Below are 27,236 nucleotides of genomic sequence, written 5' to 3'. Positions count from 1 at the left end.
AGCCCTGATCCCGTAAATACCGTCTCTGTGAACTTGGAGAACAAAGTCTTGTATTAGGTAATAGTTGGATAGAGCTGTGTCTCTGCCTCGTTTCTGAAACACTATGGGAAGGTTGTCTTTTAAGCCATTTGGTGGACGCAGTTGGTGGAAGGTCCAGTGAGACCACTCAGAATATCTGTTGTCCCCCTGCTGCAAAATTTGTTTGGCATTTAAAAGCTCACTTTCTAATATTAAAAACAATAACCTAAGGGATGAATCATGTTCAACAAAATAGGGTTGCCTGCCAAATGATGTCAAGAGTGTATTTCAGAACACTATGGCATCCCTCTGGTGATGGGGGAAAAAAGAGACTTCACGTGAACAGATTCCAGTTTCTATTTAGCTGATTAGCAGTCTTCTCTTTAACGCACTGGCTTAGGGAGTCGGATTTTCCCCGTACAGGGTCCAGTGCCAGCCACGGACGCTCCAGGAGCCATCAGCGTGAAAGGATTAAAAGTGTTTGAAAAGACCCTCTGAGTCCAAATTTTAGGTTTTTTCCCTCCCTGCGCCCTCTCCCCCTGTTTTTTCCTTTTTCTTTCTTTCTTTCTTTTTTTGGCTGGTTATCTGCCGTGTCTGATCCAGTGCCCTGGAGAGAGGTAGCATGGCTGGAGGCCAGGGTCTGCGGCGCCCCCTCCCCCGGGCCCGGCCCTGGGCTGCAGGTGGCCGGCTGTTTGGTGGGGGGGTCAGATTGTGAGGCGGGTACTCCTTCATGCCAAATCCCAGACCTCCGTGGCATCAGGGCAGCAGCTTGCAAAAATAATGATTTTGTCAAATAAGATTTCCAGCTCCTGACCTTCACCCCTCTACTGCCTCCTTCCTTTAGTGAGTACGCTTTATTGAAAGGAAATACTCGATCATTTTTTCTCAAGGTCTCCTAAAATGGCTGATATTTCCAGTGCTTGAGAATTGAACTCCCCAGTGTATGTCCAGGCAGTTTTTCTCTTTAAAACAACTAGGCTGATAAGTAGCCCCACATGTGGCACAGCAAATGCAACAAATCGGTTTGTAGTTTTACTTGCACATTTTCGTTTCTAGACTGAGCTGTACAGAGCCTCCAAGCTTATGGGATAGGATCTCCCCACAGGGACCTAGCGGCTACTCGCTTTCCAGGAGAGCAAATGCAGAGGGCTTTTTGGGGCATCCAAATGGAAGAGTTTGGGATTGTAGGTTATGCTTCAGAGTTTGTTTACAGCATGAGAATTTACGTGTTCAGCTATAGCTCGGTTCACAGGAAACCATGGTGTTCAAGAGAAGAGACCTCAGTTTTCTGCCTAACTTAGTTCGGTTAGCTCTGGAAGCACAGTTAAAGCCAGATTGTCATGACCACTGTCAGCCGAACATCGTACCGTCAGTTAGAAGAGCTCTATAGCCAGTAAAGCTGACTTTTTCCTCTGGAGCAGGGCTGCCTGCTTCCATCCCCTTTGCTGGAAGAGGAGCTAAATTCTCAGTGTAAGAGGGCTCTCTGGTCATTTTGAAGTCTAGATTTAACCGTGTTAAGTCCATTTTATTAGTAAACTAATGTTATGTTTTTTTAAACCCTCTGTCTCAATGGATGAAAAGAAGAGACTAGTGACTTGGAGTTGGGGAGGGGCTATCCAAAGTGGCCTTTGATCAGGGCACTCCTCGATCTGTGTGCTGGCCGTTTGACCACTGCTGGTATGTCAGGGGCTCGCCGTCACATAGAAGATTGTTCCTTATGAATCAGAATAGCAGTGTTAGCAATATGAATTTGAAACACAGGGGTTAAATTGTATCTCTGGAAAAGGAAGGAATGAGGAATCTAGACTTTTAAATGTAGCAGAGGGGGAGTCTGGTGGTTTTTCCCCAAAGGCCTTAATAGCTCTGAGTAGGATCTTGTTCGAGATGCACACCCCAGCTCGTACAGCTTACGTTTTATTTCAAAAGTGGGAGTAAGGGGCCAAATACTATGAAGGGAATTATGTCCTTGGCTGTCACTTAATGGCTGATGCAATTAAGAAACCCTGGAACTTCCTTTTTTTATTTAAAAGCCTGGATTTCCACTACATTCTCTTAGTACTTTATAAATAATTTGAGAATTAAATGGACTCTAAAGATAAATAAAAATGTGCAAGGTTAAGACAAAAATAAAGTAAATTTTTATTGAAGTAAGGAAATCAGTTTGAGTTAGTTTGCAAACATGGGTGGAATTTTGCAAGGAATTTTGTTGGGGGGGAGTGGGGGAAAATAGGCTGGAATTAAAAATGAAAAAATAGCTCACCTAGCCTGTCGCCTTTTCCAGAAAAAACAGAGGATAAATAGAGTCTGATGAATATTAAGAGAATGATTAGGGTAGAGACCGAGTTATTGTTGGTTTGTGCTTTCCCTTGCTGGGTGGGAAGGGCTGTACAGTGCAGGGCGTGGGGTGGGGGTGGCGCTGCACAAGAGTTTAACACTAGATCAGTGAGTTTTTCTAAACGCGTGCTCTGTCTTTTCCCGTTGAACCAAGAAGAAATAGCAGCGAGTGGTGTCGGAGGGGGAGTGGTGTGCATCAGGGTAGGACTGGCTGTGTGCGTCTGCTCTCCTTGCCTCAGTACCTGCCCAGTGCTCGCTGAGTGCTCAGCACTATGCTCTGTCTTTATTTTAACATGCAGTTTTCTTTTCTTTCTTTCTTTTTACATTTTCATATATGTGAAATCAGGATGTGTCCTTTACAATGGCATCTTAAAATTAATTGGCAGCACTTTAAAATGTTACGTAAAGTAATGGTGCTTCTTACGATTAGTGGTGTTTTCAATTAAATGAAAGTATGTATTTGTTTAATGAAGGCAAAAACAAATAGCTTAGGAATTAGAACATTTAGCAGAAGCTTGAATGGGTTACGAAGAGAAAGTCTGCAGGAAATAGATCACTTTGTTTCTTCTTTAGTTTCACCTCTGTTTGGAGTTCACTGAGCATTTAGAATCTGTAAATTTATGTTTTCCACAAAATGTAGGAAGTTTTCGGCCATTATTTCTTCAAATATTTTTTCTGCACTAATCCCTTTCTCCTTTCCTTCTGGGACTCCGGTGATGTCAGTGTCAGACCCTTTGATATTGTTCCCCAGTCATTGAAGCTCTGATCATTTTCTTTCCTAATTGTTTCTATTCTTCAAATTGCATAATTTCTGTTGAGCCCATCCAGTGAATTCTTCATTTCAGATTTTGTAATTTTTGGTTCAAAATTTCCATTGAGTTCTTTTTCATAGTTTCTGTTTCTCTGCTTAGAGTGTCATTCTTTGCTTATCATTTTATCTTTACCTCTTGAAATACAGTTATAATCGCTGCTTTAAAGTCGTTGATAATTCCAAAAATCTGGGTTATTTTAGGGTTGATACCTGTTCATTGTTTTTTCCCTTGAGAATGGGTCAGATTTTCCTGTTTTTTGGGGGAGAGGGGGTAATGTCAAGTAATTTGGGGTCATATCCCACACATTTTGAATGTTATGGTGTGTCCACTTTGGGTCCCACTACACAATCGTCTGGAGAACGTTGAGATTTTCTTTAAGCTGGCCGTCACCTGGTCAGGTTCCGACTGCAGTGCTGTCTTGCCTTCTGTGGGTGGTGATTCCAGTGTCAGGTCAACTTCCAGAGCCTTCGTTTGCTTCTCCAGCCCTGTCCTGCACACGGGCCACTCACAGGTTGGTCTGAGGTGGCAGCGGTTTCTTCCGTTTCACCTGTCTTCTCAGAGCCTTCGCTGTACTGCTTGTATCTGTCCTGCGCAGCTGAGACATGAGCCTGGGATCTGTGTGCAGTCATACACTGTATGATGGGCTTGCCTTCTCCAGTTTCCTCTTCTCTTCATCCCTATGCTTTCCAGCCTTCAGAGGCTCCTTTCCCTGGGCCTCTGACCTGAACATGGGTTTCTCTCAGAGTTTTACCTGCCTGCATCACTTCCACCGTGTGGCTCTGTGACTAGGGACCTCCTTTGGGGCAAAGGCACAGAGAAAGAGGGGGAAACCCCACAGAGACCCCCTGCACACATTCTTTGGGCAGGGACCCTTTCCTTGGTTCTTGAGGAAGATGGAGTTTCTGCTGAAGGTTCGCCCCGTCAAGTCCTGTACCACCACACGGCTCTGCTGTTGGAGCTCGCACTCAGGGCAAGTCTTTGGGGGGAAATGGGAAGCCTTGCCCCATGTGGCCTCTTCCTCCACAGCCCACCATGTTGAGTAACTCTCCGGAGTCCTCAGGTATTTGCTGTTGGCGTTTTGTGCAGAGGTTTTGGTTGTTGGCAGCAGAAGACAGAGGCAGTAGTGGGCTGTCTCCATCTTGGTCAGAATCAGAACTCCCACTTTCTTTTAAATGATTTAAATAAATACCATAGCCAGCAGTAGAGGGCTGAATTAGTTGAGGTCCCTTCCCATTCTGTTGCTGTCAGTCTTCTCTGTGATCTGCTCATTCCTTTCCTGGGAAATCCAGGATCTGGAATGGAGAAGCGTATCAGTGCTCTGCTGGGGAGAGTCAGAGTAGGAGTTAGTGGTCAGGGCACGTCAGGCGGCTGGTGGGCTGCCAGGGCAACATTCACCAAACCAACAGAGCCCACTGCCTTTTTCTCCCTGTAATCTCAAGTGTATTTTTAAAAATTTTAGCAGCTTTATTGAGATAAAATTCACTGCCTACAATTCACCAATTTAAATTGTACAGTTCAGTGTAAAGTTCACAGGGTTGTGCACCCATCACCAAGTCAGTTTTAGGACATTTTCATCACCCCAGATAAGAAACTATTAGCAGTCACTCTCCATTACCCCCAACCTCTGCAGCTCTAGGCAACCAGTAATCGACTTTCTGTCCCTATGGATCTGTTTTGGACAGTTCATATAAATGGAATCATATAATATGTGACGTTTTGTGGCTGGCTTCTTCCACTTAGAATCATGTTTCCAAGATAAACATGTTGTAGCCTAAATCACTACTTAATTCTTTTTTTATGGCCAAATAATATTCCATTGTATGAATATACTACATTTATTTATTCATTTATTAGTCAATGAACATTGGGTTGTTCCTACTTTTTGACTATTATGAATAATGCTGCTTTGTTCAAGTAGAAATTTTCTGTGTATGTGTGAGGAAGATTGTCCCTGAGCTAATATCCTTGCCCGTCTTCCTCTACTTTGTATGTGAGATGCCGCCACAGCATGGCTTTGACGAGTGTTATATAAGTCTGCCCCTGGGATCCAAACCTTGGGCCACCAAAGTGGAGCACATGAACTTAACCACTATGCCACTGGGCCAGCCCCATCAAGTACAAATTTTTGTGTAGACGTATGTTTTCAGTTCTAAGTATGTATATACTTAAGAATGGAATTACTAGCTTATATGGTAACTCTATGTTTAACTACTTGAGGAACTGCCAGCCTCTTTTCTAAAATGGCTGTACCATTTTACGTTCCCACCAGCAGTGTATGAGGGCTCTAAATCTCCACATCCTCACCAGTACTAGCTGTTGTCTCTGCTTCTAGCTGTCCTAAACGGTATGAAATGATATCTTGCTGTGGTCTTGATTTTCATTCTCCTGATGGCTAATGATGTTGAACATCTTTTCCTGTGTTTTTTGGCCTCTTTGGATAAATGTTTATTCAGATCTTTGGCCCATTTTTTAATTGGGTTGTCTTTTTGTTTATTGACTTGTAAGAGTTCTTTATGTATTCTGGATACCAATCCCTTATCAGATATAATTTATAAATATTTTCTCCCATTCTCTCAGTTGTATTTTCGCTCTCTTGATGATGTCCTTTGAAGCAAAAGAGGTCTTAATTTTGATGAAGTTCAATTTATCTGTTTTTTCTTTGTTACTTGTGTTGTTGGTATTATATTGAAGAAGCCATTTCTAACCCAAGTCGCAAAGATTTACTCCTTGTTTTCTTTAAGGAATTTTTGTAGTTTTGGCTCTGACGTTGAGGTCTGTGATGCATTTGGAGTTAATCTTGGTCTGTGACGTGAGGTGGGAGTCCAACCTCGTTCCTTTGCCTGTGGATATCTAATTGTCCTAGCATCATCTGTTGAAAAGACTATTCTTTCCCCATTGAATTGTCTTGGCACCACTGTTGAAAATCAATTGACCATAAAATCGAGAGGTTATTCTAGGTATACTCATCTGATTAAAATTTAAAATGATATTAAGCTAAATGTTTCTGTGTTTCCAGTTTGGGATCATGTGCCTTATTATTTTGGTGTTATATGTACATCATCTTATTGTCTGCAGTTAGTATCATGGGCTGGCTCGTTATGGATCGCAGAATGTTCAGTCTAGCAGAGCCCTTCAAGACCATCTAACGCTGGCTCAGCTGAGGAAGCAGGTCCGGAAGGGTTAATTGATGAGTGTGAAGGCTTCTTACTCTTACGGGGCAGGACGCAGAGAACGCTCCACTTCAGACAGAGCGCTTTACAATACAGAGGGCTCTGAGCATAGCCTGTTTGATTAAACTGGGCAGTTCTACCTTGAAAATCTTGTCCTGGTTGCTGTTTAAATGAATTAAATAGTAAAATGAGTCATTCACCAAAGGCCATCATTTTGGCCTATAAGGTTATATTTAAAATCCTCTTTAATAGCCCAGGTTCAGTGAGACGAAATAGAATCATGTATTGATTTTTTTTAAAAAAATACTAATTTTCTTGATTAATGTGGTTGTTTAAAAAAAAAAAAGCCCACGTTTTAATGCTTTCTTGCTTGTTCCCTTTATTTTCTGCATAGAAATATAGCCTAAGGTCAGGTCCTTCTTAATGAAACTGCCAAGCCAGAGTCTGAAGAGGCTTCGTCTTTGCCCTCAAGTCCAGTTTGCCTTATTATTATATGGGACTGTTTCATCCAAACCAATGGGAAGCGAGCCCTGAGTTGTGACCCCCCAATTAAAGAGTCTCAGAGCTTACTTCTGGCCCTGACAAGTACGAAGTTGTGGTGTGCTGCTGGTACTGCTGCCTGCTGTTAGAGAGAGAGTGAGTGGGGCGTAAATGTTGTGCCTGCTCCATCTGCAAGAGTTGTTATAAGTCATTCAAAGCTCCTAGCAGAGGACCAACCAGAGCGTGCCTCCCTCTCAGTTCCAGCACGTTTTCCTGCCCATCAGATGGATGCTCCTCTGTTGGAGTCTTTGGAAGGTTCTGGTGTCTTTTGTTTTAATTGGCGGGCTAGAGCTGACTCCTATGGTGTGATTTTCATTAGAGAGGGACTGGAGAGAGGGAGTGTTGGAACAGCCCTCCAGACTGAACCATGAATATTAAACATAATACAATTACAGCTTTCGGACCAATTATTTTTCTTTTCAACGGGCAAAGTGGATGAAATACTCACTAGATAGAGATCACAGTGTCTACCATTGGCTTCTTTTTGTCCCTGGAATCAGTTGTCTTGGCATATTTTTGTGCCCATTTGCTGTGCTACCTGTTTCCCAGCGTCAAGTATTTGATTTGAGCGCTGAGGGTGCGGGCTTTGCCAAGGTGTGCTGTGGTTCAGGTTGGTGCTGCATGCTGTCAGATGTTCCAGGCAGACCCCGGTTTCTTCATGTGAGTCTGAATGCTCGTGTGGACTTCACACACTGACTGTGCTGTTTGCTTTCTGTCTGTAGACAGGAAACCAGAGTGATGCCTCTCAAAGGAGATGTCATATAAATGCTATTCCTTTTTCCTGTGGGGAGAAGTTCAAGTCTGCCTTGGCCCACTTTTGTTTTCCTTACAGATATAAAATACACGAGTGCTGTATCTTTTGGTGTGTTTATTTTGTTTGGAGCCATCCATGCTGGTATCTAAATACAATAGGAAAACAGATGGCAAACTTTGAACTTCTGGACCAGATTTGTGTTTGCCTTTGTCTCCTTAACAGCCAAACTGTAAATTACGGAGGCTAAATATTCAACAGAGGAGCTCTTTATGAAAATCAGCATTATTAACTAAATATGCACTGGAAAGTATTTGGGCTAGAAATTTCTTCCCCCCTCCTTTCCAAGTTCCCATTAGTAAGCAGGGCAGCTGTAGCCCAGAGGCAGAGCTTTCACAGCATCGAGACCGTTTCTTTATTCTCTGCCCAAGCCTCCTTAGCTCTTGCCCACAAGTGCCTGCACATAGGTGTCTGTAAATGCTGATGGAGGGAGGCCTTTGTTTGCAGTCTATTTCGGCTCTCTCTGCAGCTCTCCCTCCCAGACCCCTCACTGGGCAGTGGGGGTTGAATGGCATGCTGGAGTAATAGAGCTCTTCCTTAGTCTGCATCGTCTACTTGGTTCCATGTCCTAGCCAGGAAACATGAATGGCTCCCTCCTCTGGGTTCTAAGACTACATGTTTTTAAAATCCTGTTTTATGTGACATTGCCTAACTTATAGATGCATATATTATTTTAGAAATTATGAAACAGAGCATACATATGGGAGTGTGTATGACATGTGTACAATTTAGAGAATAATGGATCGCCTGTGCACCCACCACTCTGCTTAAGACACAGAGCATGACCTTGGAAGGCCTCCGGGTGCCCCTCCCAGCCATGAATGAGTTCTTGTTTCTTAAACAACATGGCAGCATCTAGAATAAAAAGCAAAAGCCACCTTATTCCCTCATTCTTCCATTACCGCTCTTCTCCAAAGTGACTGCTATCATGAACTCGAGTATGTCCTTTTAGAATTTTATCTTTAAAATTTTTCAGTTTTACTTAAACAGGTAACCTGCATATTCAAAATTGAAGTCAAAAGCACAGAGACATATGTAGGGAGAAGTTGGTCTTCTGGGAACTTCTCTTCCTGAGCAGCCTGAGCAGCCTCCTCAGCTGTGACTGCAGAACCAGTAGTGTTCTCCAGAGGGCGTCTGCACCCGCACAGCACGGACGCCTGTATCTTCACCCGCCCCCGCCTGTCAGCCCGCTGGGTCCGGTGCTCTTCACGGGGCCGTGGCTCCTCTCAGTATAGATCTGCCTCCTCTGAGGACTGTGCATGCCTCCGCTGTATGGATGTACCCGAAGTGCTTTAACTAGCACTCAGTGGGTAGAGCTAGTTACTTGTGCCGTCCACATTGACTCACTCAAATTCATGACAACTTAAATGTTATTTTTAATTTTTCCTGTCAGTCTAATTATTGTTTCTTAATAGGAATGTCTCTTTTCCTTACATTGCTTTTAAGACCTCTTTTGTTTTTCGCATTTTCCCATTTTATTATGATACTCTTAGATATGTATTCCTTTTTATTTATTCTGATTACTGCTCATTGAGTGTGAGTGTGCGTGATTCATTAATTCTGGAAAAGTATCAACTATTTGAATATCGCTTCTTTGCCGTACACTCTATTTTCTCCTTCTGGAACTTCTTTTGGACATATGCTGAACTGTCCCCTTCTATCTGTCATGTCTCTTAATCCCTCATTCACATTTTTCATCTGTTTATCTCTTTGTGCTCCATTCCATGTAATTGTTCAGATTTATCATCTAATTCACAAAATTGTCAAGTCTAATGAAATTGATTTCAGGGACTATGTTTTCATTTATAGAAGTTTTATTTTGCTTTTGTCTAAGGCAGGAGTCAATACTCCCACCCCCCACTGTGGGTGGGCCCATGTCTTACTGTCTCACCTCTGCGTTGCAGTGAGATCCAAACCTGTTGGTCCTGAGATGGGCACCTGCCAACAGCCTCAGCCCCACCACATATGCACACAGGCCAGGGACATTGCATCTCAAGCTCTCCAGGCTGGTTCTCAGCTTGGGCCCTGGGGAAGCCACTTACTGTGTAAGCTCAGCAGTGCGTTTAACAGGGCGTTTGTTCCTACTACTGTCGAGTTGAGTCCGACTCCTAGCGACCCTGTGGACAGCAGAGCAGAACTCTGTTTCGGTCTTTTTGTACCATTCTCTCACGTTCTGGCAGCTCTATCAGACAATGCTCCGCTGCTATTCACAGGGTTGTCATGGCCAGTTTTTTCGGAAGTGGGTGGCCAGGTCCTTCTTGCTAGTCTGCCTTAGTCTGGAAGCTCCGCTGAAACCTGTCCACCGTGGGTGACCCTGCTGGTATTTGAAATACTGGTGGGCATAGCTTTCAGGAGCACAGCACATGCAGCCACCACGTATGACAACTGCCTGACCGGGAAACACACCTGGGCCGCAGTGGTGAGAGTGCCGAATCTTAACCACTAGACCACCAAACAGGTATTAGTTATATTTTATCCAGCAGTATTAAGTGATTTTCAGTGGGAGGGTCAACAAGTTGTCTGAAACAGAAGCCCTATCTTTTGCAACGAAAAAACATTGCTGTGGGTTAATGACCTTGTGCATGTGTGTATTTGTACACATATATTAGACATATCCTAGATAAATTCCTAAAAGTGGAATTGCCAGGCCAAAAGTGAAGTATAGGGGCCCAGCCCCATGGCCTAGTGGTTAAGTTCAGCATGCTCTGCTTTGCCAGTCTGGTTCTCGGGTTTGGATGCCAGGTGTGGACCTACACCACTTGTCAGCTATGCTGTGGTGGTGACACACATATAAAATAGAGGACGATTGGCACAGATGTTAGCTCAGGACTAATCTTCCTCAGGAAAAAAAAAAAAGGGAAAAGAAAAAGTGACATATATTTTTCATTTTGTTGGATACTGCCAAATTACTCTCCAAGGAAAGATCTCTGCTCGCATCAGCTGTCTGTAAGGACCTCTCTCTCCAGGTCTGATCAGCATGGAGGGTCCCTTAGAGTGTATTTCCAAACTTTATCTTGGCTCAGTAGATAACTGACAAGTGGTATTGCACAGTAGTTTTATTTTGTAATTTCTCTCGTTACCAGTGAACTTGAACATCTTACGCATGTTTAAAAGTCGTTGGTATTTCTTTTTCTGTGAACTGTTTTTTTGTATCTTTTTTCTCATTTTAATATTGGGTTGTCATTCTTTACTATCAATTTTAAAGGAAGTCTTTTTTTTTTTTTCAAGAAATTAGCCAGTCCTCTCTGTTGCAGACATTTTCCCCAGTTTGTCATTTGCCTTGACTTTATTTTACCCCCATGTGGGAAAAACTTAAACACTTTTATGTACAGTTATATTTTCCTTTCTGGCTTCTGGGTTTTTAATGTTTAGCAAGGCCGTCCCTATTCTGAATATGTTTGTAGTTTAGTTATGTTTAACCCTTGGAGCCATGTATAATTTATTTTGGTGTAATGTAGATGGTAGAGCTCCAAGTTGAGATAGTTATAGGGAATTTTCCCTTTCATGGTTGTTATAAGTGGGATCTTTAGTTACATCTTTAAAACTAGTGGTTTTAAAACAACTAGTGCTTGTTTGTACATAAGATAGTTACTGATTTTGACATAGTAATTTACATTTATTAGTAGTGAATGATCTTGGATTGTCATCTCTGATGATAAATTTGTCCAACTCTCATTTTCTTCTTTTATCTAATTGTATCTAATTTTTTTAAACTATGTGAAATAATAATGGTAAAAGTGGATCACTATATTTCTTAAAGACTTTACCTTAGGAATCAGTGTTATATTTCATCAAGTTTCTTTTCAGCACCCGTGGTAGTGGCCATGTGGTTCTTATCTGTTAGAGCAGTAGGGTGAACTGTATTGAGAGCTCCGAGGTGGATGCCACCTGTTTGTAGCAGGTTGCTGTGGATTCTGGTGGTTAACATTTTATTGGGGTCCTAGCACTGATGCAGATCCACAGTTGTCTTTTGTCCAGCTCTCGTGGTTGGGTTTTGGTAGTAGTGGAATGCTGGCTTCCCCTAGAGAGCTGGGAAGCTCTCCTCCTGTGCTGTGCAACAGTGTGTAAGCCCTGGGGGCCGTTCCTTCCTGGTCGGGCCAGTGTCACTTGTTCTTTTCCTGCGGGGACTGTTGCTCCTGGACAGCTTTCCCAGCTTGCTCTTTGTTACTTTATCTATTTGGATTTTCTATCTCCTTATGGTCAGTTTTAGTAATTCTTATTTTCCTAGAAAGTCATTAATTCATCTAGGTTTTCAAATTTGGAGATTTAAAAAATTAACTCAAGAAATAGAAAACCTGAGGCTGGCCCCATGGCTGAGTGGTTAAGTTCGTGTGCTCCACTTCGGCAGCCCAGGGTTACACCGGTTCAGATCCTGGGCGCAGACATGGTACCGCTCATCAGGCCATGCTGAGGCAGTGTCCCACATGCCACAACTAGAAGGACCCACAGCTAAAAAGAATCTACAGCTATATACTTGGGGGATTTGGGGAGGAAAAGCAGAGAAAAAGAAAAAAGAAGATTGGCAACAGTTGTTAGCTCAGGTGCCAGTCTTTAAAAAAAAAAAAAGGAAAGAAAGAAATATAAAACCTAAATAGATGGCCATGGCTAAAGGAGCTGAATTACTAAAAAAAAGCCCAAAAAAACAAAAAAACCTGTCTACAAAAAAAATTAGGTCCATGTAATATTTTGGTTTTTAGGCAACTTTTACCAAACATTTAATAAACTGTACCCTTCGTCATTGTAAAGTACTCTCATCAAATGCTCTTTTCTGCTCTGAAATGTGCCTTTCCTGGTATGGAATCGTCACCTCTCTTCCTTGTCATTTGCATATGTACCTTTTGTGCGTAGCACAGACTGAGCTTTTCTTTGGCCCGTGTGCAGCCCTTCTTGTTAACAGGTGGGTCTGCTCCGACGGCATCTGTTGGCCCAGCAGACGTGTTCGGACCTCACGTAAGCCGTCGTCTTCTCGTGCTGCCTTGTCAGTGTTTGTTGTGTACGTCACCACGTGGCCTGTGTGTTGGCTCCTCACGGTCCTTCTGGTCTTTTGCAACATCACTTTCTTTCAGAGAGTATCCACAGGTAACTCACTTTGAGTCATTTTCTGTTTCAAACAAGGTCTTAATTATGCCTTCATCCTTGGTAGGTAAGCTAGGTATAGAATTTTCAGTTCAAAATAATTTCCTTTCACAGCTCTGAAAATAATTTGTGTGTGTCTGTGTGCACACACTCAGATAACTACGAGTTTAGGACATAGAATGTGTTTCACACAATCCCTTCTCACCACGTTTTTTGTGTTGAACACATGCTTACGATCACACTCAGCGTCTTAGCATCACGTCTGTCCAGCTCCCGGCTAGACGGCAGGGTCTTCCCAGGGCAGTGCGCCTTCTCCTTGTGGACTCGCAGCAGAGGGTCTGTCAGACTCAGCTGCACTGCGAGTCTGCCACCTGCAACTTTAGCTCTCGTGGCTTCTTTGAGGAACTAGCTATGTTGGTATTTCTAGTGGGTACGAGATTTCCATCTCATTAGCTAATTTATCTCAATGTGGAAATTCAGCATATACTTGCATAAAAAGTAGTTTTTAAAGAGGTTCTTAAATTCAGGTCATTACCAGGCAGGTAATTATTCCAAGACTTTAGGTAAGTGACTGCCCAGTGTCCACGCACTCTCACCGTGATTCAGTCATGCTCGCTCCCACTGCAGATCTCCCTCCACTTGGGGTGGGGTTTACGTCCCGATAAACCTATCCTAAGATGTAAATATTGAAAATGCATCGTTACAGTAAGAAGTTGAAAAAGAGCAACAGTTTTCAAGGATTTTTTTAAAGCAGTAGAAAAGTTTACACACACAAAGTGTTATTTCACAAGATGATTTATTTAAGTGTGTGTGTGTATTTTTCAAAAGTAAAAAAAAACAGAACAGTCTATTTAGACATATTCATCCTTCAGCAAATGTTTGAAGTGAGATGAATCCCAAAGTTGACCGCATCTCAGAGTTGTGCAGTTCAACAGTAGATTGAATTCCGGGCTGGAACCCACCGTCGTAAAGTCAAAAAATTGTAAGTCGAACCATCGGAAGTCAGGGACCATCTGTATAGACTCATTCTCTCTCCCAATTTCGACAAGATGGTGATGAACTTACAAAGTCATCAGAGTTAAATACTCGAAAAGTGTTGTTTTCCCAAGCAGGTGAGGGTTTGGGTTGCAGACAAGTATAGCTGACTTACCTTGTGTCCCTAACAGAATATTATTCTACCAGCAAAACTACTGTGCTGGGCGGTCAGCTTACCCTTTGGACAGTCTTCATAGGCTGACACCCGTGTGGAGGCATGGTGCCCGTCACATCTCAACTTCCTTGCACATGGACTTGCGCCCAGGGCAGGTGTCTTCCCTGTTGAGCAGATAAAGTTAGCGACAGGGCAGCTGATAGACTTGTCCTGGGTCGGTCTTGTTCTATGTGCTTTTAAATCATTCTGATTAAATAGTTGTGAACAGTTCATTTCTGTTGTGTCTTGGCCTCCTGGGATAGTGTACTCATAAGGACATAAAAGTTTGATATCAGTATTCAGATGTTTGCAACTGAAAGCATTTTATATGCTATTTTCGTAGCATCGTTGTGCACAGACCAGCACACCCGAGGAGGAGTGTGCATCCTGGGCTTTAATCCCATTTGCCTCCTCTGTGCTTGTCTTGGGCCTTCCAGGGTGAGGATCCACGATCTCCGCACTGACAAAATCACCCTGTCGCTCTCTGCCCACCAACTTGGGGTCTCCGCAGTCCAGATGGATGACTGGAAAATCGTCAGCGGAGGCGAGGAAGGCCTGGTCTCTGTGTGGGATTATCGGATGAACCAGAAGCTGTGGGAGGTGCATTCGAGGTAAGTAGTTCCTCAGGCATTTTCAGTAATAACAGCAACAGTAGTGATAACAGTAGTCAGCCTCTGAGCCAGGCAGGCGCTGGGCTAAGTGCTTCCATGTTGCTGTGTGATCCTCACCATAACCCTGTGAGCTGGCTGCTGCTCTTATGTCCATGTTTCAGAGGAGGAAACTGAGGCTCAGAAATGGAGCTGGTCAGTGGAGGGAAGTTCCTCTCCCGCTTCATTAAAGCTGCTGTAATCCATGCCCAGTGCAGGTGGAGGCCCTGACGTGATGCCTAGCTGAGGTGCAGCCACCATCCTCTATGCCAGTCTCCACACGCATGATGGTCACTTTCTGCCCGTTTCTGGGACTTTCTAAGACACTGTTTGGAAGGACACTTAGGACTGAAAGTATTCAGGCTTCAGCTAAGGAGGAATTTGTAATTTCAACTTTTAACTCTCACATTCAAGAGAAATAAATACCATCCCAAGCACAGGCCGCTGGCTTCCTGGATGTAGGTATGTTTGCATTAATGGGGCCTCACTGCTTCAACATGGTCGAGCCTGCTCCTGACCTTTAAAGCAGAGGCAGCCTCACCTGGAGCAGGGTCAACTGGAGCTGACCTGAGGCCATCCCCTCCCCCACATTCCCCCAGCCCTGCATGCCTGCTTTTGAGGCAGCTGGGAAGAAAGGCGACAAGCCTTCTCCCAGCTGTCCCTCAGTACTGCTGTAAAGAAACATTTGGGGGCAAGTGACCGTGAGGACAGAGGAGAGTGGCCACAGATGCCAAGGCCTGCAGCTACAAATGGAGGGTTTTCCCCTCTAACTGCAAGTCCTGATAAACCAGACCTATGAGAAGGCAGGGCAGTCTGCATTGTGAGTACAAGAGGCGGCCAGGTGGAAAGAAGAATTGGTGTCTTCCTTGGAGGGCAGTGGTAGTGGGGGCTTCCGCCAGCAGCTGTTCTCAGACTTGAGCCCGGGGGCGTGGGGCATGTCCGCCCGCCCAGCTCTGGCTCTGGACATCAGCTGTTTTTCTGATTTCTGTGGTGATGCACTGAGTTGCCACTAGGTGGTGCCAACAGGCAACTAAAACTCTCACATATTAGCATCATAGAAATATTTGCCTTTAAGGGAACCCTTTTATTTATTTTGAAGAGCTGGCTCAGCCTGGCCTCTAGGACGGTTCCCACTGCAGTCCGGGGCCCCAGGGACTGCCACCAGCCCCACTTAGTTCCCTAGGCCTGCACTCCAGCAGGTCTCGTTTTTCTCTCCCTGAAAAGCTGCACTCCCTCGGATGAGTCATTCAGGTGAAGCCAGGGTGAGTGAGGTCTTCTCCAGAATCGTCGTCCCGTCCCAGCATCTGCCTTCCTAACTCGTGTGTAAATGCACACAGTGGCCGCCACAGTTAATGGCTTGTCCCTCATGAGGGCACTGTTTTCACCTGCACAAGGCCGATGCCTCGCTCTTCAGTCTGCTGCGCAGAATTTGTATACTTGCTCAAGTCCTCGCTGCCCGTGCACACTGCTGATCCTGATTCTCTTCTGAGTTCTGGTCCAGCTCTCGCTTGGTCACTTTCCTGTCCTGCCTCACTGGGCCCCTAGTGAAGTCCTGTAACAATATTTTCCTCTGGTTGGTGCCCCAAACCCTGGACTGACAGGGCCAAGCTCAGACTCCTCCTAACCTGCATTGCTGTCCAGAGGATCTTCTGCTCTCGCCAGGAAGCCTGCCCCTGCCCTGGCCATCCCAGGAGCAGCCCTGACTCAGCCCGAATGGGCCTCTCCCTCGTCCCCTCCTTTGCTACCCTCTGCCTTTCTGAAAGGGCCTGGCTGATGGGCCAGCACCTCCCGGGGCCTGGTGGACCGTTTCATCAACATCAGGTGATGTTCCTCCTCCCAGGTGCTGAAGTCTGTGTCCTATCTTTGTGGCTTGTAACATCTCTCATGCTCTAGAAACACTGGCTCTGTGTGGGAGTGTATCTTACCTTCTTAGCTAGTTAGCATTAAAGAAGATGTCCAGTCCAAGCAGATGCCTACCCTCGGAATGATTCCTGTGTCCCTGGCTCAGTGCCGTGGCCAGTGCTGTAGGCAGTGGATAAGAGTTTTTAGAGCAAACAAAAGCCTTTGTTCCACATACTACACAGATTGTAGATCTACGTAGTTCTACAACTGCATAGATCTCAAGCCGTTTCCTTCCAGGATTTTCTGAATATGCTTTCACAACCCAGAGTACATGTGTCATTTGTAGTCCTCTGACTTAGGACTAGGGGACCTTTATGGGACACCACTAAATTCACTCCGTCACCCCCGTGCCCTGCAGAGAAGGAACCTGGCTTGGAGAGCTTGAGTGACTTGTCCAAGGCCAGCCGGCCAGGAGGCAGAAATGGGGCTGTTGTCCACGGCATGCTGAACTGTCTCAGGTTGAGTGTGTCCTGCATGTGTGAACACACCCAGTTGTTGGGGCCGTCAACTGGGATGCACGAGGGGCATTCAGACTTCTTTACAGAGAAGGGCGCAGAGTGTGGCCTTGCTCAACCCAGCTTTGGGAACCGAGGCAGACACAGCGTCCTCCTCCCTAAAAGAAAAGCTCGGCTCAGAGGGTTCTAGAGTTCCTCGCAGCTGTAAGCTTCCGAGACCACGGTAGCTAACGTGGGGCATGCTCAGTTTCCATGGGACTGACCTCGCAGGACTTCTCTCTCCCGCTGTGTTCCAGACACCCCGTTCGTCACCTCTCCTTCAACAGCCACAGCCTCATCACGGCCAACGTGCCCTACGAGAGGGTGGTACGCAGCGCCGACCTGGATGGCTTCAGCACTCACAGGAGGTCAGTGGGCTGGGCTGGATTTGTGGGTGTTCAGAAAAGCCCTTCTTAGTTTGATTTATCATTGAACGCCTCCCCCATGCCACATTGCTCCCTTCAGGATGTACCCTTGGGCATAGCCTTCTTTCCATAGGAATTGGGGAGTTACATGTAGATGCGATAGAGTGAATTAGCCTATAACACTTGCTGAGTGCCTGTTTTAAGCGCTTCCCCAACAGTAGCTCACTGCTTCTGTAGACAGCTGTGTGGGGTCGGGAACACAGAGAGGGAAGGCCAGCCATGTGTGCCGAGCACCCGAGACAGGAGGCTTAGGGACCTGTTGTGGTTAGAATCCTAGTGACAGTGGCAAAGCCCGGTCCTCTGAGTGGAGTCCCGTGCCTCAGCTGCCGAACAGGACTGACCCCCATGCAGGTGGTGCCGGTGCCTCCCTCCCAGCACTTAATTCCTGCCATCCAACTTGCCCGCTCACCAGTTTCTCTCCAGTCTCAGGGTCTTGAGTGTCCCACACACTGTGGGCCCAAAGGTCAGATCTGTTAAGTCGAATCGCTGTCCTGTCTCAAGCAAATGCCTGCTGCAGAGACAGCAGCCGGAGGGGCGAGGGCCAGTCACGCAGTGCTGATCCTGTTGCCCAATTTGTGCTTCCTCTAGACACCGGGGGCTGGTCCATGCCTACGAGTTTGCAGTGGACCAGCTGGCCTTCCAGAGTGCTCTTCCCATCTGCCGGTCATCCTGTGTCACCACAGCGGGTTACAACTACGACCTTGCGCTCGCGTTTCCCTATGACAGTATTTAGGGAGTAGCCTCACTTGGGGGCAGGGCGGAAATGGGAAGAACCAATGTTAGGAATTTGACAAGTAGGCAGAGCTCTGCCCCAGGTTGTAAGTGTTTGGGGAAGAACACCACCCCAGGGTCCACTTGTGTGACGCCGCACATTCCTGAGTTGCCTTCGCCTTTCTCCTTTGCCCGCTTCTTTTCCTCGAGCGCCTGTGAAAAGCGGGGTTTGTCAGGGCTTGTTTCACCTTACTCTGTTCCTTCTGTCTTACGGTTTTGAGTGCCTCACACTGATGACTCAAATTCATACCTCCTTGCCCTCGCACACCTCCTCCAGCTCAGCCCACACCTGCTCCCACCTGTCTCAGGAGTGGCCCCCCAGCCCGAGCTGGGATCCCCGCTCTCCTGGCCGCCTCGTGGATTTCCCCATATCGTTGTGTACACTCAGCACAGGGTCTTGCTGCAGCTCTCCAGATCAGGCCCGGCCTTATCACTGCTTCCCAAGGCCCCTCTGTGCCTGCTCCTGCCTGCTGGCCAGCCTTCCAGTCTCCAGACCTGTCCTCTCTGGGGGCCCTTCTGTGTGCTGGGCTCTGAGCCTGCAAGGCCCCAACACCCACCCATCCTTGGGATCTGAGAGCCAGTGTTGGGTCAGGGTGGTCTTCTCTGACACATCTGACCACCATCCTCCTCCATAAAGCTGGGGTGGCACTTCTTTCTCCTGGCTCTTATCGCCATTCATGATTATGTATTTATACAACTACTTCATTAATGACTGTTCTGCTTCCTGTTGTGTCTACCGCATGTGATACAAAGTAGGTATTTTCTACATGTTCATTGAATAAACAGCCATCCTCCCAGTGGGATGGAAGGTGATTCTAGGGCAGAGAATGAGAGGAAGAGCTGTCAGAGGAACCATGATCTTAAATCACTGAGATAAACAGGGCAACAGAAGAGAACGGTTGTCCCATTTGATCGATAGCCTCCATTTCCTAAGGATTAGGAGGGCAAGCTGTTGATTACTCTTGATCCAGGTTGTTCTCAGCAGCAGCCACCTGACAGACCTCAGCTTCTCAAAGCAAAGAACTGACAGAATTACAAGGGAAACAACGTCCTCACTCAGTGGGCAATCAACAGATCGAATCGTAAAAATATTTAAGGATTGGAGGATTTTTTTTTTTTTTTGGTAATTTACAAGCTCGATCCGATAGATTTAAACATAGTTTTGTACCTTTTCAAATACCCATAGACCATGCACAAAAAATGACCATGTATGAGACCACAGAGAACATCTCAGATTGCAAAAGACCATATAGGCCAAATTCGGTGATCACAATCCCCAAAGCAGTAATATTAGACATCCGCAAAAAGCAAAATAATGAAAACATAAACACACTCCTGGAAATTCCAAACACTCCTGAATTAACTCACTTTTAAAGAGGGAAATAAAAATGGAAAACGAGCTCTCTAGACCAGAGTGACAGTGAAGGCACTGAACATCAAAATCCCGGGATGTGGCCAGAGGGGACAGACAGGAGCTGTGACGTTATAACAGAAGATCAGACAGACTGAAAATAAGTGAACTCCACCATCACCTCAGAGAGCTTAAGAAAGATGACAGTGATCCCAAAGAAAGTAGAAGAGTTAAATAAGGATAAAAGCACACATTCATATTTAATTTCAGTAAATAGAAAACCAACCAATAGTAAAGTTTACCATAAAGCCAAAAGCAGTTTTTGAAAAGACAAAATAGACAATCTTGATTAAAAAGGCATAAAGGACCATCAGAAACAGAACCGGAGGAAGTGGGCACAGTGGGTATGTCCTCATGGGGACGGTTGGCCACACTCCTCTAGAGAGCAGATGCTCTCCCGCCGGCTGTGAGCGCATCACGCTGGCGACCGCGCGCCTTTCCTCAGCACCCTGGAGCCCTTGAGTCGGGAAGGCTTGGATGGTTTCCCAGCTTGCTTAAGATACTCGGTCATTACAGATCCACGTCCGGCCAGAGAGGACGGTGGAGCCGAGTGGGAGCTGCGGCTAGGAGGCCTCACTTACCCGTGCAGAGCACGCTGCTTCCTCGGGCCACCTTCCTGGGAGGCAGCTCTGTCAGGAGGGTTGTCTGCTTCCTTTCAACCAAATTCCGCCACCAAGGAGGCCAGTCTGCAGTCAGCACACGGAGTATTCTATTTACTGTCATTGGTGTGTGGTGGTCTGACCCCCTCATGACCTCGCTGAATAAGGTTTCCGTCCCTCCTAGTCTTCATGCAGCTGGACCCCTGGGTAGAACAAGGCGCAGTCCTTTCCAGGTGGCGTCACAGTTCATTTTGCATTCCTTCTCCCTGCCTAGCTTTGTAGGAATTAAAGAGAATTCAAAAGAAGTTAGGCCCAGAAAAGTTTATCAGGATTAAAGAGTTTTAAGCTGTTGTTGCTCCCTGCTAACAGCTGGTCCAGTGCACAATTTTACAAGCGCAGGGTTGGTTTGGGTTTTTTCCCAGCCTGTTTATAATATCTCCCATTCCTGAAAATTGCCTGGGTTTTGTGAAGGAGAGTTTATCAGACCCAAACTGTAATCTCCAGGTACACCCACCTGAGTCAGTGTTTTCTGCTGGAACAAATTGGCCTGGTAGGGAAAGGATCAGAGTTCCTTTATAAACCAACGTTTACCCAGTGACTTAAAAAAAAACCTTGGCCCCTATCCACCCCTTCTGCTCAGCCCGTCTTACCTCTGTCCCCGTTGTCTGTTTTGAGGGAGCTTCTGTGCAAGTTCTGAGTCTTTAGTGGATTTGTCATCTCCTTTTCTTCTGTAGCTCTTCTGCTTCTCAAACTCTTCCGCTCTGTCTCCCCTAACACAAGACGCTCAGATGCTGCTGGGGGAGCCAGAGGCCGGAGGCCAGAGCTCTCATGTCTCGTCTTCAAATGCTGTGGGCCTTTGCTTTGTACTTGGTCTGTTGGTCTAATATTAAATTTTTAAATGTATTCATTGCTCCCGTTTCTTTCACCCGGGCAAGGTGGACACGCGAACCCCCTGGCATACCTCTTTCCCGGCTCTCCCACCCCTTGCAGATCGCACCACCTTGCATGGTGGCCTCGTTTTCCAGTCCACGGTTAAGTAGTTTTTCCCAGAACCACCACTACAGGGGTTCCTAGCCTAGGATCCAAGAAACTCACAAGATTAAACATGAAATTGTGCATGAGTGCATTTTCTGGGAAGAAGTATGGCTCTGTCATCAGATGCTCAAAGGGGACCGCAGCCCCCTGAGAATTCCCTCTCTGCCACTAGACTGTGCTTTTCAGTCCAAGCCATGTGCTGCCGTTGCCCAGGCGAGAGCTGCTGTTTGAAAGACTCCAGGGAGGCCTCGCTTCCCCTGCGAGTCAGAGCCTCACCCTGGCTTACTGGGTTTCAGCCCACCAGAGGAAACACTGAATTTCACTGAGAGTCGAGTTTTGGTCCTTTCTGAAAGGGAAAGCTGACAGCCCCTTAGATGAAGCCCTCTGCCCCTGTATTTCTCTTCAGAACTAGAGGCCCCACATTTAAGGGGAGAGTGCTGCCCACTGTGCATTTAAATGACAAACACCAGCCACTGCAAACCCACCACTTATCCTTGTAGAGAAAGGGCTTCCCCTGGTGAGGACACGGCCTTCTACTGAAAACCATCTAGTGGCCTGCCACTATGGCAGGTCTGTGATAATGGGCTTAGACAGGAGCTGTCTCCTGCTTCCTCACTCGGGGCCTTTGCTTTGAGCAGCAGCTGCGGCAGCCGTGAGCTTCGGGTGCTGGCCAGCTCGGGCTGCAGCACACACAGACCTGCCCGCCTCACCCCGCGCGGCCAGGCCAGATGGCTCCCTGGCTGCTGCTGCGGGGGCCTGCAGCGATTTGGACGGGCTGCCTCTGCTGTGTGATGGCAGACTCCCTCTCGCTGGGCTCCAGCGGGCGCCATGTGAGCCCCAGCTCGTCTTCAGCCTCTGATGTTGAACATGGGCTTCCAGCAGCAGGCTTTCGATGGCTGTGCACCCGGGACCTTTTCTTTCCCTGGGAAGGGAGGGACACTCCTCCCTCCCCTGCTCCCACCCACTGAGCCCGTCATGTCACATCTTTTCTTCCCCTGCTCAGAGCTGGGACGAATACTGCCTTGTCACTTCTCCAAGATGGAGGTGGCAGCAAACCGCTTTTCTGCACATCCCTCACCCTTACTGCGCCCCATGAACCACTCTTAGGGTAAGGACCGGAACCTAGTCCCTTGCTGACCTGCTCAACAAGCAGATTAGAAGGGTGAGCAGCCACGGTGTGGCCATCAGTCTTCAGTCCTGGAGCAAGTTCCTCCACCACGGAACCCCTGCTGGCACTTGGTCGCTGAGTCTGGAAGAGCCCGGAGACAAAGGCAACGCTGGCACCTAGGAAGTTGTGTTTGAAACCCTGGCTCCTCCCACTCCACTCTCCAAGGCCTTCCCAAGGTCACAGTGTGGGAGGACAGCTTGCAAAGCAGGTGTGTGCAGAACCCTTGCCAAGGCAACTTGTATTTTTAACTCCCCATCAGCCTCTGTAAGTCGCTCCGCTGTTCACAGTGCCGCCGAGTGTAGCTTCAGCCTTGCTGACTGCAGGCGGGTGGGACAGGTTCAACAGCTCAGTGACAAGGACGGGATTCATACATAACCTGTCTCTCATTAGCAAAGCACAGAATGAACCTTCCAGGCCCTTGGACCAGAAAATAATGGAATTGTTTTGTTATAGTCTAGCAATAATTCCTTCCCTAAGAGGGTGCTTGGCCAAAATTGGAAGCTGTTGTCCTCTTACTCTGTTCCCTTATCCATAATTCATGTTTAACGTGGCTGCAGAATATTGCCCTGAGCTCATCCTATTAGATTTCCATTACATAGCCCTTTTGTAAGCCTACCAAACTGATGTGTTTGTGTCGAATTGTTGTGTTCATTTAACATCCAAAAGCTGAGTTCTGGTAACTTTTCCCCTTGGTAATATGGCAGTGTAGGACTAGATCCTGCTTTCCATCTGATTCCTGGCAAATGGGTGAAGCACATGGTGACCTCACCCCCATCCCGCAGGCTTGAGGACACTGTCCCTGCTCGTCTTCTCCACCCACAGCCTGAGGCCCTCCCAGCACAGACTTAGCTTCCTCCAAATATCTGACTTAGCATTGATTTCTGCCTATTTCCTTTTAGTCAGAGGTAAATTCCTGTGAGAAGGAAAGCTGTTAAGCACATTTATTGATTTCTCAGCTTGCCTGTTTCAGAACAAATTTCAGTACAAACTGAACTGATGAGCCAGCCCATCCAGGGAGGGGGGTGGGGGTGCACACCTGCCAGTTCGGCAGGTAACAGGAGCCGGTTCTGGGCCACCTGCCTCCGTCCTCCACACAGACGGCCCTGCCCAGATGGCCATCCTGAGACCTGTGCCTGGAGCAGTGAACTTGGCCTTTGTTAATCCAAGGCCTGCAGCCCGCAGCCTGTGGGGAATTAACTACCCTTTCCAGGAGCGGGTTTGCACCAACTGATAGGCAGCCTGCTCGCTCCCCGATGACCGAGTGCGCAGAAACAGTCTCATGCAGCTGGGTCCTGGGAGCCGGGCGGGCGAGCCCCAATGAGCCCTGCAGCCCATGCTCTGGAGGAAAGGAGCCCTAACCCACCAACTAGATGACACCCTCAGTGACTGAACAAACTGGTTGGCTTCTGAGCAGCATGGACTGGTTCATGGTGAACCAATCTCATCCTAATGAGCCGTTTAAGTAAGCCATGGCCCAAAGCTTCAGAGACATCAGGCTGGCCCTCAGTGGTCTGCCCAAGGGAAACGTTTGATGTGTGCCCACACCCTCGGACTAAAACTTGGAGCACTGGGGCTGATGAAGGATTATTATTTATAAAAACTGTGTTCATGAACTGCCTCTGTTGAGAAGAACAAAGTCAAAGCAAATTGGGAGAGTCCCAGAAAATCCAGGTCTCCGGTAGCCATGCCAGCCATCCTGAGCTCAGTGCTGCTGTGGGTCCATCTCAGTCACTTGGGGCAGGAAGGACAAGCGTGTGGGGAGGCGGGAGCGCATGCCTCTGCGAGGCTGCAGGGGTCCCTGGGGACGCTTCCTAGACAAGAACTAAGTGGCAGCAGATCCGTCCAGGGGACTTTCTAGAATCATCCTGCTGGCAGCCAGGAAACCCAAGACACTGCCCAGCTGCAGGGAAGGCCGGGGAGTGAGCAGGGAGGCCCGTCCACTGGCCCAGGAAACCACCCAGGGGTCTGCTTGCTGGTTGTCAGGGCTGCTCTCCCACTAGGCTGCCAGTGCCTTGAGGGGAGCCCTGTCTGCCCATGTGAATGCCAGCACGTTGGTGGAAGTGCAGAGCCCCACAGGGACTGCAGGCTGCCCTCTGCTCCCGCCCAGAGATGGGCTGCGAGGCCCTAACCGCCCGCCATACCCGCAGGGCAGCCCCAGCTGGCGTTCTGCAGGCACAGTGGGGTCAGAGGCGCTTGCTCACCTGTGACAAGACGCAGGCCAGAACCTCGGCAGCAGCCTGCCCTCTGAGGTCGTGTTTGCACCGAGCAACCAGGGCTTCCCAGGCTCCCCGCCGCCGAGGAGCGCCCCCTGCCTTGTGCTGTCCTCGCGGTCCTCCGTGCTGCGCAGCCATGCTTGCCTGAACGCGCCTTGCTGTGTGTCTGCTTTGGTTTTTAAAAAGATTTAAACACCAATGTTAGCCTCACCCCAAGCAACTTACTTGCTTCTATGTGCATGCAACAGCTCTGGAAGGATGGCGAGGAAAGGGGCTGATGGGGCCCAAACGTGCATGGGGTAAGGACTGCGGCATGCCTTTCTGTACCTTTTAAATTCTGAACCCCAACGTGTGTTTATGAGTAAGGTAAAGCACGCTTAATATCAGAACTATGAATCAGAGATTCAAGAATGCAAATGATAGGAGGCCTTTCTTGGAAGACTAGAAAGGCGCCTCCCAGTGAGTGTCGATGGAAGAAACCGAGCATGTCTTGAACGTGACTCCCAGGGGAGGCCTGGCATAAACAGTGATGAGTCGTCCACAGCAATGGCAGCCCCGGGCCCCAGGTGAGGCAGCAGGTCGCCCCGGCACCGCCAGCCCTCTGCTGACTCATGGCCAAGGCCACCAACCAAGACTTTTGTCTCCTTGCCCCCACCACAGCCCATCCCCAAATCGGAAGGTGACAGCTAGAGTTGGGGGAGATGCTTACCTGGGGCACTCACCTCCCTGTTGTGCCCAGTCTCCAACACTGCCACTGACTGCAGAGTGCCGGCCCCTGCAGCTGGCCCCATCCTGCCAGGAAGAACCATGGGCACCCCCAGTCTGACCACTCGTGGTCAGGAGCCGCGCCGAGTCAGCCGGCCAGACGTTGAATGTCGGTGCCCCCAGCTCCACCAGGACAAGTTCAGCGGACCACCCCAGCTGGCACAGGCCGAGGGCCCCAGACATCTTCCCTCCAGGCTCATATGAGGTCATGACACTGGGGAGGCCCACCACCCAGGTCCCAGCCCCCACGGAGCAAGGAGTTGCTCTTCCTTACTTTACTGCCCAGGATTGAGAAGGCAGATGAATCCTCAGCTCTTACCAGGGAAATGAGCAAACGCTTTACCCAAAATAAGCCAAAAAAGGAAAAAAAAATTCCATCTTCCAAACCAATCTTTGAAAATTAGTTAGCTGCTGCTTGCTTCTCATATTCGGCCTCCTGCCACCAAATGGCCAGGCCACCTCAGTGGACATGAGGAACAGACAGGAGCCACGTTCATTAACAAACCCTTTTTTTAATTAGAGATAAAAACAGCAAAGTCCCACATACCAGACCCTACAGGGAGAAGGAGATGGGCAGAGGAGTGCCAACTATTTACAAGAGCCGCAGCCGAAGGGCCCCACGCCTCATGCCTCCAGGCTGCAGGGAGGCCGCCTGCGCAGGGCAAAGAGTGCACTTTCCTGTGGGGCGCGGCCGTCAGTGGCAAAGGGCCATGGCTTCCACGTTAAGGAAGCGGACGTGCATCTTGGTCTCGATGTCAATCCCCTGCCAGATCTGGAAAGGATGGAGGAGTGTGAGAGGGTGACCCCGGCTGCCTCGCACCGAGCAGCCCAGTTCCTCAACCATCTCCCTGCCCACCCTCCCCCGCCACCCACTGCCCCCACCACCCACTGCAAGGTTCGGGGGGGGGGGGCAGGTGAGCAGCAGAGGCCTGTGTTTCAAGACGATGAGCTAAGCGAGGAAGCAAAACTTCCATCTGCCTTTTTGCTGGTTAATTTGGCTCTGACATTTGGATTCTCTCTGAGATTGTCACCGCAAGTTATTATTAAGTACAGAACCCAGGCTCTTAGTTGAATCCCACCCACCACTTCAGGCTCTGTGATTTTCATGCAAATTCCTTAACCCCATTAAACCTCCTTTTCATCAGTAAAATGCCAGGACCACCACCTGTGCTGCCCACATCCCAGAATGTTGCAGGGGCTCCAAGGGCATCATCCACAGAAGTATTCTGTGAACTGTTAGGGGCTGTGCAGTTGGAAGCTTTCACGAAGCCATCATCGTTAATTAAAAGGTCACAACGGTTTGGCCTTTATGACCTCCCTGGGATGGGAGCTCACGCCCAGGAAAGGTAGTGCTGCTCAAAGACCACGTCCATCGCCACATACCTGGTACTGGTAGTGCCGTCACAGCCCATTCTGGCCAGGGCCCAGGGGACATTTGGGCTACCAGACCCTATCTGCCACCCGACAAAGCCCCACCTCTCCAAGGACTGTGCACTCGCCAGCTCCTTGGCCACTCCAGGTCCAAGAGGGCCTCAGACAGAGAGATGGTGGGAAGGAGGCAAACAGAGAGACGTGGTGGGCGGTGACTTCTCACTGTCTCCCTGCTTATATAAGAACTTCAAACTTTCAAGCTGCCACCCTCAGCATCTCCAGGGACAGCCCTGAGGCTGCAAACAGGGAGAAATCATTTTTTGCTCGCCCGTGGTCTCCCAGGTGCTTCTGGTCTCCGGCACCTGTTCTGGGTATTGTGAGGATGCAGAGAAGGCAGATCTGGTTCCAGGTGAGCGGCCCTGACCTTTGTTGGGTGGACCAAATGTCCCCAGGGAAAGACACCTGGATACTCAGGGTGGTTTCTG

The 27,236-nt window shown here is 47.9% G+C and overlaps 2 protein-coding genes and 1 long non-coding RNA gene across 9 annotated transcripts in view; 1 reads left to right on the top strand and 2 right to left on the bottom strand.

Moving 5' to 3' along the window:
* FBXW8 (F-box and WD repeat domain containing 8) overlaps window positions 1–21,102 on the top strand; it is a 113,198-nt gene extending 92,096 nt beyond the window's left edge. Inside the window, exons 9-11 of the mRNA XM_023647074.2 lie at window positions 14,388–14,561; window positions 17,251–17,361; window positions 18,007–21,102. Coding sequence (XP_023502842.1) covers window positions 14,388–14,561; window positions 17,251–17,361; window positions 18,007–18,151 — 430 coding nt within the window. The 3' untranslated portion in view covers window positions 18,152–21,102. The remainder of the gene's footprint in view (window positions 1–14,387; window positions 14,562–17,250; window positions 17,362–18,006) is intronic.
* LOC111774638 (uncharacterized) lies at window positions 13,541–17,335 on the bottom strand. The gene is made up of 3 exons (XR_011441350.1): window positions 17,218–17,335; window positions 16,523–16,619; window positions 13,541–16,149 (listed from the first exon to the last, which is right to left on the bottom strand). It is a non-coding gene; the product is annotated as an uncharacterized lncRNA (long non-coding RNA).
* A 4,770-nt stretch (window positions 21,103–25,872) lies between the features above and the next one.
* TESC (tescalcin) overlaps window positions 25,873–27,236 on the bottom strand; it is a 46,051-nt gene continuing 44,687 nt past the window's right edge. For all 7 annotated transcript variants that reach the window (XR_011441349.1, XR_002809705.2, XM_023647077.2 and 4 more), the window contains one exon: window positions 25,873–26,152. Coding sequence is in view for 3 of the 7 variants with exons in the window: in XM_023647077.2 (XP_023502845.2) it covers window positions 26,075–26,152 (78 nt within the window). In the remaining 4 variants the exon portion in view is untranslated. The remainder of the gene's footprint in view (window positions 26,153–27,236) is intronic.

This window comes from Equus caballus, chromosome 8 (genome assembly GCF_041296265.1).
Source record: "Equus caballus isolate H_3958 breed thoroughbred chromosome 8, TB-T2T, whole genome shotgun sequence".
NCBI classification, from domain to species: domain Eukaryota; kingdom Metazoa; phylum Chordata; class Mammalia; order Perissodactyla; family Equidae; genus Equus; species Equus caballus.
The sequence above is the reverse complement of the archived record's forward strand: the minus strand, read 5'-3'. Positions and strand labels throughout refer to the sequence as shown.